Source organism: Rana temporaria, chromosome 6, assembly GCF_905171775.1.
Source record: "Rana temporaria chromosome 6, aRanTem1.1, whole genome shotgun sequence".
In the NCBI taxonomy this organism is placed as follows: domain Eukaryota; kingdom Metazoa; phylum Chordata; class Amphibia; order Anura; family Ranidae; genus Rana; species Rana temporaria.
Genome location: NC_053494.1, coordinates 166706349 through 166718468, shown reverse-complemented (window position 1 = coordinate 166718468; position 12120 = coordinate 166706349). Strand labels below are relative to the sequence as shown.

At 40.2% G+C, this 12120-nt stretch overlaps 1 protein-coding gene across 2 annotated transcripts in view; it reads left to right on the top strand.

Annotated features, from left to right (window-relative positions):
• Positions 1 to 12120, top strand: part of METAP1D (methionyl aminopeptidase type 1D, mitochondrial) — a 245406-nt gene that overhangs the window by 152832 nt on the left and 80454 nt on the right. For both annotated transcript variants that reach the window (XM_040357752.1, XM_040357751.1), the window contains one exon: positions 7721 to 7884. In XM_040357752.1, the coding sequence (XP_040213686.1) occupies positions 7721 to 7884 (164 nt within the window). The remainder of the gene's footprint in view (positions 1 to 7720; positions 7885 to 12120) is intronic.

Below are 12120 nucleotides of genomic sequence, written 5' to 3'. Positions count from 1 at the left end.
TGCATATGGGATTTAAAGAGTTTGTTAACCCATATATATCAAACCATGCCAGAGGTTGGCATAGCACACTATGTCAGTAGTTTTAAAAACTGAGTGTTCTAAATACCTAATTTCAGTTGTCTTCAGGCCGGTCACATCACTCGTGGCTACTTTACAGGGGGGTGTGATCTCCCTCTGACGTCAACCAGGGAGATCACACGACCGCTCGTCTCCTCCGCAGAAGCTGTGTATCTGTGCTGTAAAGTGGCCACGAGTCACGTGACCGACCTGAAGACAGCTCAAATTAGGTATGTAGAACACTAGTTTTTTAAAACTACTGACATAATGTGCTATGCCAGCCTCTAATAGAGGCTGGCATAGCACACTATGTCAGTAGTTTTAAAAAACTAGTGTTCTAATAGAGGCTGGCAGTGATAATTTAACATTTTTATGTTACAAGAATAGCGGCAGGGCCAGGCCGGAGACAGACACAGAGGGAGAGGACAGGCAGGAAGGAGGGGGGAGAGAGGAGAGCAGAGAGGACAGATGCATATGATGGATGGACGCACTTTGACCACGGTGATCAGGGCAGAGCAGCCCTGATTTTCGTGGTCCGTTTAGAGAGGGCATACAGGAAGTGCCAGGTTCAATTTTTTTTTATTTTTTTTTTACAGTTTAGAGGGGGGCAGATTACACAGCACAAGCACTATGCTGTGTAATCTGCTTTAAGGGACCAGTATTTGTATATATTTTTTAACCACTTGCCGCCCACCAATGACAGATTGACGTCGGCAAAGTGGTTTCAATATCCTAAATGGACGTCATATGACGTCCTCAGGATATTGAGCCCCAGGGGCGCGCATCGCGGCGATCGTTGTTGCAGGGTGTCAGTCTGACACCCCGCAATACCGATCTAGGTAAAGAGTCTCTCACGGAGACTCTTTACCACGTGATCAGCCATGTCTAATCACGGCTGATCACGATGTAAACAGGAAAAGCCGGTAATCGGCTTTTCCTCACTCGCGTCTGTCAGACGAGAGTAGAGAAGAGCCGATCGGCTGCTCCTCTGACAGGGGGGGGTTTGTGCTGATCAATTATTAGCACAGCCCCCCCCCCCCCCGAGGATGCCCACTGGACCACCAGGGATGCCCACTGGACCACTGTAAAACAAAATTGTGCCACCCTAGACCACCAGGGATGACACAAATAATGGATGCCAATCAGTGCCCACAATGGGCATCACTGATTGGCAGGCATTGTTTGGCACTGATTGGCATCCATTAGTACAACCCATACGTTAGTGCCACCTATCAGTGCCCATCCTTGCCGCCTATCCGTGCCCATCCATGCCGCCTATCCGTGCCCATCCATGCCGCCTATCCGTGCCCATCTGTGCCGCCTATCCATGCCCATCTGTGCTGCCTATCCGTGCTGCCTATCAGTGCCCATCCGTGCCGCCCATCAGTGCCACATATTAGTGCCCATCATCAGTGCCCATCAATGCCACCCCATAAGTGCCACCTCATCGGTGCCCATCAGTGCCACCTTATCAGTGCCCGTCAGTGCAGTACCATCAGTGCCCATCAGTGAAGGAGAAAACTTACTTATTTACAATGTTTTATAACAGAAACAACAACACATTTTATTTATTTTTGCAGAAAATAAAAATCCCAGAGGTGATCAAATACCACCAAAAGAAAGCTCTATTTGTGGGTACAAAATGCTAAAAATTTAGTTTGGGTACAGTGTAGCATGACCGCGCAATTGTCATTCAAAGTGCAACAGCACTGAAAGCTAAAAATTGGTCTGGGCGGGAGGGTGTATAAGTGCCCTGTATGGAAGTGGTTAACAAACACGTTTCATCTGAAAGGTAGTTTTGATTGGGAAATATACCTTTGTGGTGCTAGTGACTAATTTTTATTGCAGTACACTCTTCTATGGTTTTCTAAATTTGTGTTGCTGATGATTGTCCTTCATTGCCTATTTGTACCCATTCATATTGTCTTCTCATGTTGTGTTATTTTGACACATATCATTAAATAAAGTATAAAAAAAATTAAATAAAGAGATTTCATACCTACCTTACCCCCATCCTCACCACCTTTCAGGAACATTTCTGGGGAATACAGAGCAGGTCAAATCTCTATTTCATTGCAAGTATGTCTTCTCACCAAATTTGGGCTTCCCTATTTTGACCAGGAAGTGATGTCAAGGTGCCTTGGGCAGAAGACGGGTAGAGTTAGCATATCCTACCATTTTGCTGCTTTTGCTTGTGTATGTAGTGATGTTTAAACATTTTTATTTTGCACTAGATATATGGGGAAATTGGCAAACATATTTTTCATATTCTGCTACTTATGGGATCCCTCTTGACAATAAAGCTGAGCTTCAAGCACAAGCAGAAAACATAAAAAAATACAGATGCAGTTATGTGTTGAATAAACAATCATTACATGTATTTTTAGATTAAACTAGTGTAAGCACCTGTATATTACTTGGTATCAGCATCTTGTTATTCATGTACAGTAGAATTCATATGGTAGAGGGGGGCAGGCTAGGGAAGGGAGGTGATGTAGCTGTATTGGTCTAACACTGTAGAGAAAATTTGTGTCACCTAGAGGAGCCTATATTAAGTTTCCGATCAACTACCAGTGTCAAGATTTGTTGATATCTTCATGTTAGAATGCTTTGGAAGCCCCCTCTGTAAAATTTATATTGGTTCATAACTATGATTGACAACCTCAATGATAATGAGTTACTAGCAGGCATATCAAAGCTTGGGTTAAAGAATAGAGATTAATATTTTCTAATTGAGGACCCCAGGCAATATACTGTATGTAACGATATGTTCATAAGAAATGGTCACTGCAACTAAATATAGGGAGGAACAAGCCTGCAAAATATGGTTCTGTTGGACCGTATTTACCTACTAGTAGTGCGTCCCTAACGCTGCATACTTGAAGTCAGATTCAGCCAGATTCACGTAGATCGGCGTATGTTTAAGCGGGCGTAGCGCATCTCGTATGCGCTACGCCGACGTAACATAGATAGGCAAGTACAGTATTCACAAAACACTTGCTCCCTAAGTTACGGCGGCGTAGCGTAAATGGGCCGGCGTAAGCCCGCGTAATTCAAAGTAGGCTGATAGTGGGTGTGTCGTATTGAAATGAATCGTGACCCCATGTGAATGCATGGCCGAACGAACAGTGCATGCGCGCATGCTCAGAATCACGTTGCAAATACTCCCTACGATACGACGTCTCAATGCGTACGACGTGAACCTAACTTACGCCCAGCCCCATTCACGTACGACTTACGTAAACAACGTAAAATCCGGCGGCACTTCCGACGTCCATATCCTAAACGACTTAGACCAGCTTTTGGTGGTTTAACTTTACGCTGGGAAAACGCCTTACGTAAACGGCGTAGATTACAGCGACGGGCGCAAGTACGTTCGTGAATCGGCGTATCTAGCTCATTTACATATTAGACGTGTAAATCAACGGAAGCGCCCCTTGCGGCCAGCGTAAATATGCACCCAAGATATGACGGCGTAGGAGACTTACGTCGGTCGTATCTTGGCAAAATTCAGGCATATCTCATTTTAAGAATGAGTGCATAGATACGACGGCGCACATTCGGACTTACAACGGCGTATCTACTGATACGTCGGCGTAAGTCTCTGTGAATCCAGGCCTTTATCATTAACTTGGGTGATTTACTTGCTTTAGGTGGTGCTCCCAGGAGCCTTCACGTGCAGTTTTATTCCCGGTCCCTCCCCCCATTATCTTACCTATTCCTATTCACCTTCCACTCTCCTCCCCCTCCTTTTTTTATTCTCCTCTCCCTGTTTTGACCCATTGTTTTTGTGTGTGTTTCTCTGTACGTTTTTCTTTTTTTTTTTACATTTGTTCTTCCACCAGTTATACAGCTTATACATGCATCATCATGGTCCCTAGTGGGTCTAATGCGGTGTAGATACACCCTAGATGCTCTTCATAGTTGAACTCTTTAGCCCTTAATCATTTCAGATAGAATTGTGTATATCTGATTCTGAGGTGATGTCATCGCTTTGGACTTTATCTGTTTGACTGTTAATCGCATCCTTCTGTATGACTTCATAATTATAAATAAGAAATAAAAAAAAGATATGTTGAGGCACCTCTAAGTGCTTGCTTTACATTTATATTAGCAGTTTATTAACTACAGTCACAGTGTACTTTAATTATTAAAGAATTTCTTCTTTATTATTTGAAGATTGCCATGACATTTAGGTTATTAAACTGCTAATAATACAAAAATTGCCAGTACAATTTACACACTGTCGGGTTATACGGTCTACCCATACAGTTTGTGTGTCTGTTCAACAGGAATCGTGAATCCCTCAGATAAAATATTGAGAAATGCAGCATTATTTCCCTGGAACAACATTGTCATATCAGTTTTCAAATTATTATACAGGATTTATATAGCGCCAACAGTTTACGCAGCGCTTTACAATATAAAATAGAGACAATACAGTTACAATACAATAAAATACAAGAGGGTTAAGGAGGTTGTAAACCAGAGATGTTAAAAAAAAAACCCCTGCAAGGCCAATGGCATTATGTGCTAGTATGCATCACATACTAGCACATTATGAAATACTCACCTTGGAACGAAGCTCTCCAGCACTGTAAAGTCACTGCTGAAAGGGCTGATATGTTTCCCCTGTCTTTCTAACGGGTTCGCAAGCTCCAGCTATGTGATTGGCCAGAGCCATGATGACATCACTCCCGCACATTTGCGCGGGAGCACTCGGTTCTGGCACATAGCTCTGAAGTTCCAGCAAGGTATGCTGAACCTTCAGAGCACATGCGCCAGTGATGTCAATGGCTGCATGCAGGGTAAATAGCTCCTAAATGGTGCATGTTTAGTACATATTCATTTAACCTACAGGTAAGCCTTATTATAGGCTTACCTATAGGTAAAAATTACCAAGCAGGGTTTACAACCATTTTAAGCGGGCCCTGCTCAGAAGAGTTTACAATCTAATAGGGTGGGGCAAGTGGCACAAAAGGTTGCCATTGTGGGGAATAAGCTGATGAAAGTTATAGGAGATTAGTTGGAGGCGTGATAGGCCTCACTGAAGAGATGAGTTTTCAGGGATCGCCTGAAGACAGATAGTGTCGGAGATAGCCGGACAGATTGAGGTAAAGAGTTCCAGAGGATGGGAGAGGCTCTGGAAAAGTCCTGGAGACGAGCATGGAGGCATGGGAGGAGGAGACAAGGGAGCTTGAGAGCAAGGAGGTATTGAGAGGAAAAAAGAAAAATGTGTTCATAAGGCCCTTACACACAGGGTGGGCTCTGTTGGAGTCCACCCGCTCAGTGGGGAATCTTTCTGCTGTTCCCTGCTGAGCAGCGGATTGCTGGTCCATATCTGCCTATGCAGAGCAGACACAGCCTGCTCTCCTCCTATGGTAGGTTGGATGTAAACGGACTACCTGTCCATTTACGTCTGACTGCTGTCCGATCCGCTAGATAGATGGGGAACAGATCCCCCTTCGTTTTTGTTTTTAGTGGATAGGATTGGATCAGATGTTGACAGGTGTCAACAGAACACCCGCTGCTCCATAGAGGAGAGTGGAGGGTCTGATCGGGTCCGCCTGAAAACCTGACAGACGGATTTGAGTATTCCTACCGTGTAAAAGGGCCCAAATGCCTTTTTATATATACTGTATACACAAAAATGTTTTACCTTTTAATTTCTATTATAAACTGAATGGGTTGTTGTACAAGGTGTTAGATGTAAACTGATATTTTTCCTTTCACACCCATATAGGTGCAATGGAGCATGTGCACGTTTCAGCTGTTGCATTTAGGCCTGCCCATTTATTTCAGTGGCCTGCCCTAGCCACAGAAAGCACACTAAACAAGTGCATGACCTTTTTTCAATAATCATTCCACACACACACACACCAAAATGCATGGCACTTTATTACCATACGATATGGTACACACAAACCTATGTGTTCTGGGGGGGTTCCTGCAGTTATGTGAACCTAGCCTAAATGAAACATAGGGGGTTATTTACGAAAGGCAAATTCACTTTGCACTACAAGTGCAAAGTGTATGCAAAAGAGGAAAGATATGGACAGCCGCACTCCAATGTCTTAAAAAGACGTGCCCTTTATTGGGTAAAGGAAAAATGCACTACAGGTATCAGCACACAGTGGGTAGCTATGACTAAGCATTGATATCCAATGCGAAACGCGTCAGAGGTTTTTCCCACTGTGTGCTGATACCTGTAGTGCATTTTTCCTTTACCCAATAAAGGGCACGTCTTTTTAAGAAATTGGCGTGTGGCTGTCCATATCTTTCCTCTTTTGCATATCCCGTGCATTGCCTGCACCCATTGGTTTCTGAGTGGACATTGATTGTTCTCACCTGGAGCGGCAGCCTTCCTACAAGTGCAAAGTGTACTTGAAATTGCACTGAAAGTGCACTTGGAAGTGTAGTCGCTGTAAATCTGAGGGGTAGATCTGAAAGGAGGGGAAGCTCTGCTGATTTTATTATCCAGTCATGCGCAAGCTAAAATGCTGTTTTATTATTTCCCTTGCATGTCCCCCTCGGATCTACAGCGACTGCACTTCCAAGTGCATTTTCAGTGCAATTTCAAATGCACTTTGCACTTGTAGTTTGCACTTGTAGTGCAAAATGGATTTGCCTTTTGTAAATAACCCCCATTGTGTTATTGCCCTTGGCAAACAGATATTTGATTTTAAGAAACATGATGGGATTTTATTACTAGATACTATATAACATAACTAGATTTCTTTTTAAAAAGCACCACTGTCATAGGCCCCATACACACCATAGAATCTATCCGCAGATAAATCCCATCAAATGGGTTTCAGCGGATAGATCCTATGGTGTGTACACGCCAGCGGATATTTATCCGCGGATAAATCTCCCCTGGGATGGATTTCCAGCAGATGGATATTCGCTGACATGCAGAACAAATCCATCTGCTGGAATCCATCCCAACGGATGGATCCGCTCGTCTGTACAGACTCACCGGATCCATCCGTCCAAAGGGATTCCCCGCACGCGTCGTAATGATTTGACGCATGCGTGGAATTCCTTATATGACAGCGTCGCGCCCGTCGCCGCGTCATAATCGCGGCGACGGCGCGACGCGTCATCGCCAGAGGATTTCCGCGCGGATTTCAATGCGATGGTGAGTACACTCCATCGCATAGAAATCTGCGGAAATCTTTGAGAGGATTTATCCGTGGAAACGGTCCGCTGGACCGTATCCGCGGATAAATTCTCTCGTGTGTATGGGGCCTTAGTGTTTTATTTGCAGAACATTTTTGCTGAATTTGACCTTTATGGTTGAATACAGATTTACTAAAACATGCATGGCGTATTGATGTCCTGTGTGCCTTATCTTGTTTACAAAAGCTTTATTTGGAAGACAATGACAAGACAGAGAAACTTTGCATACAATATAAAAATGTAGAGGGATATAGTATTATATAAGGGTTATACAGTAGTTAAGGAGCAGTCATGAGGTCATTAGTGTTACACAAAGTAAAGGGCTAGGCTGGACATTCATTAGTACTGGCGGATATGTATTGACGAAGATAAAAGTTTTGGCCGCAGAGATGTCCCGCTTTACAATTTCAGAAACAATGGAGACATGGTGATGATTATTATAAACGTTCTGTAACCTTTGTATGCATTTTTTTCTTATTAGGTGTATAGTGGCGGATATCATGGGGACACATCGGAAACATTTCTTGTTGGGAATGTGGATGAAGATGGGAAGAAGTTAGTGGGAACTGCCCGGAGATGTCGGGACGAAGCAATTGCAGCCTGCAAGCCAGGAGCTCCCTTCTCTGTTATTGGAAACACAATCAGGTGAACTTACAGTTTTGTAGTGACAAGCACAGGGGAAGGCTAGCAGATGTGACGGGGCTTTCCTGAGTCAGGTAGAAGCTGATCATAGGTTTTATGATTCAAAACTACCATTTCACTGATATGGGGTGTGTAGACTAGGTTGTATTGTGCCTTGGGAAAGAGAGTTTTTTTTATAAAAGTGAATTACCTTTGGGTCAGTTAAGACAACTACATAAAAAGAACAAAATGTGAAAATAACAACTGCCACTTAAATATTAGATCTGCCTGCAGACAACTTTGGATGGTATGAGCTGTTGGGAGGGATTGGCAGCTGGCCTACAAGCCTGCAACTGTTACTATACAGTTAATAGAAAAATATCCACATACACACTGATTTTCTGTTATATCTGCTGTGCAACGTGTATGTCTGCATATGTGCCTGTGTGTTAACAACACAAATAATTGTGTGTGTTTTGTATATGTTCTACTTGATCTGTCCGATAGTTTAAGAATACAGATGACCGTATTTTGCTTAATTTAGTTTTTTTTCTCATGCCCAATAGTGATGGAATACCTAGGAGCCTAAAGATTTCACAGTTTAATTAGTAATGCATATATATCGTATAGTATCTCATAGCATCTAACATACATTTTTCAAGGAAAATCCTATGTTTTGTAGCTCACAGCTATTTTTCGCTTCATTAAAAAGGCCAAGTAAAGGCAAAATTTGGTTATGTGCTCAACAAATGAAAAGGTCTGTTATAATGTAAAAGGATCACAGGTAGCTTTAGCGTTCCAAGACCAGTTAAAAAATGCTGAATTTTTGGTCGGTGTATGGCCAGTATGTGTGTGTGTGTGTATGTGTGTGTATATATATATATATATATATATATATATATATATATATATATATATAGCACCAGCAGTTTACGACACACTTTACCATGTGGGTAGATATCTCTCTCTCTCTCTCTCTCTCTCTCTCTCTATATATATATATATATATATATATATATATATATATATAGATATATATCTCTAGATAGATAGATATATATGTATAGATATATATATATATAGATAGATAGATATAAATGTATAGATAGATAGATATAAATGTATAGATAGATAGATATAAATGTATAGATAGATATAAATGTATAGATAGATATAAATGTATAGATATATATAGATAGATAGATATAAATGTATAGATAGATAGATAGATATAAATGGATAGATAGATAGATAGATAGATAGATAATAGATAGATAGATAGATAGATAGATAGATAGATAGATAGATAGATAGATAGATAGATAGATAGATAGATAGATAGAAATGTATAGATATATATAGATAGATGGAACGTTGGTGTAATTTTAGAACAAGACTCCTTTCCGGATAACAGATCAAATACATGCAAATGCGTAAAGTTTATTGTGCAACCATATATTTAATACATTTTTAAGAAAAAGGTTATGCATATTCTTAGAGCTTATTCATAAAAGGTTATTAACATTTTCACCATAAGACAATTCCTTCTTTTTTTTCTGAAGTCAGAAACCTAATCTAAACACTTTCTGCTACACAGACCTTTTAAAGGGTTCTTGGAGAAAATAGAAAATGTATACAATGAGGCAAAAAAAAAAAGTTGATGTATCATTTATATGTATTTATTGCTATAGAAATGTTGTAACTGATTCTGAATCTAACTTTAGCAAAAACGTCTTTGGGTTATATCTCTGAAGCTTTTATTGTAGACTTTGCACAAAATTGTGTTTTTGACAGTTTTAAATTATAGGCTAACTATCATCTGAGAGAAAAAAAAGGATAGTGTCTTTTTCTTCTTTTATAGGAAATGTTGAATCAGACCCCTGCTGGGAAGAGAAATTTAATGCATATCTCACTATCTTACTATCCATGAATATAATGGAATGGAATTCAGAATGCAGTTTTATTTTTGCAAAAAAGGATGAGTCGATAGGTGCCCCTCGTATTTCCGAACACCTAGGGTTCAAACAAATTTGCTGGTGGTGTTCTTGCTTTTTAACAAAATGTATTCTTATGTGGAAAGGGCCAGCGAGTACAAAATTCTTATTCAGGCATTGTATGGAGCTCTGCATTCATAGCTGTGTCTAAAGGGCATGTCAGCCTTTGATTCTTTCTGAGAGGTAATTATCCTTTTCCTGTCACGGAACAACAAATGATAGCTAACTACACAGGCACATTTGCGGTAGTCACATTCATCAACTGCAGGGAAAAAAAAAATTCAATCTAATTGTGCAACCCAGCTGCACATGAGCTTTTCAGCATATCTGTTGTTCCCTCTTTCTCTATATTCCTCCTTCCACGTCTATTTTTTAACTTTTATTTTTCTTTTTTTTTTTTTTTTTGTACTTTTTTTTATTTTTTTTGTCTATTCCTCCTTTTTTTTACTCTGCACTTTCTTGTTAAAGTAATTTTCTCTTGTGGCTCCTTTTTTCTCTCTTTTTTTCTTCTCCCCCCATTGAAGGATATGAATGTAGAAAATTATCACAATTACTCATATAATTGAGCCTCTTTGTAGCAAGTGCAACTCCTGTAGCCTTTCTCCTTCATGAAAATGGTTTCATTATAGGGTTTTTCATATTCCCTGACACCATCTACACAGAGGAACGGGCGCGCAGATGAGATGTTCTCGGAACAGTGCGGATCAGTAAGGTCACAGTAGGAATAATTAGCTCTGCTATGGAAAGAGCTCGTAGGCCTTTTACCGCTACATAAATGTACTGTCCGTGGCTTTTAGTCGCAGAAAAAACTTACTAACAAATGGAACTCCCGCCTACTACTTTGAAAAAAAAATTTGTATCAACACTACAATTTTCTATCATTAAGACTAATAACACAGAGCCTGCTATACATCAAGAGGAATAAAAAGAAAAATCCCACATTCAGGTGGCGGCTGGGTGCTGACCTTTGTTCCCTTTTTGTGTGTGTGTGTGTGTGTACGACTTGACAAAAAAAAAAAAAGAGGGACCCACACACTACGCCAACACCCAGGTGAACAGTGGCAACTAAAGCCTAGCCTTTTTTTTTTGGTGCCCTGTAATATTCTCATACAAGGGGAAAAAAATTTGCATATTCGCTGAATTAATCAAAGCCGTCAAAAGGGAAATAATAAATAAAACATCATAAAAAAAAATTAGTGCATATAATGGCAAGCAGCCTTGGATTTCTGATGAGAGACTACAGAGATTTCAGTCGCATAATGTAAATATTAATGGGGGGAAAAGGAATAATCTAGCAGTAAAAACAAATGGATCCTAACTGGTTCTCATTTAAATTTCAACAGATTGGTGCCATTTGTTTTGTGTCATTGTCTAGAGTGCTTAAATGGTAATTGGTCTTTTTTTTTATTTTATTACAGTCAAATCTAATGAATATTCTGATGGCATAACTGAGTGATCTGTGTGCTGTATTCTGATGGGAAAAAAATAGCAATTTATTAATATTAACTTGCGAACCTGAAACATAACGCCTTGGGGTTTCCTTCAAAGTGTCAATTGAATTTTTTTTTAAACAATCACTTTTTGGGGGGAAAAAACGTGTTTAAGGCCATAGGATGACATGACGTATCTGTTCTTACTGCTTATCATAGACTACGTGATAAGGTGGGGACTTGACTGAATTCACATAATCAGCATTTTAAGATGGGTTTATAGTATTATTATGATTATTATTATTATACAGGGTTTATATAGCGCCAACAGTTTATGTAGCGCTTTACAATATAAAGGGAGACCGTACAGTTCATTATATGAGGATTAAGTGGGACCTGCTTATGAAGTTAACAATCTAAAAGGAGGGGGGTGGGGGGTAAAATAGTAATAGCTGGGGGGATGGCCTGCTGTAGATGGCCGAAGTACAGTTTTTTGTGGTCGAAGTACAGTTTTATGTTGGTTATTTATGTAATAATATGAGTGTGTCCACTGTTATAACGAGTTCATAGTGCATAATTTTTTCGCTTGCAATGGATCACTACACTTCATTTATAAATTATTCAAATCAAAATATACAGTATTATTAACATGAGTAACGACTGTGAAAGGAATTATAATTTATTTGGACATAAAATATAAGAGAAGCAACTTTCATATTTTGTCAATTGCAATGCTATAGAACATTAATGGCGCAGTTGTGTTCCTATGGGAGCCACAACCACATGAGCCATGTGAACAGGAGAGGGAATGTGCTACTAGACACCTTTTGGTTACT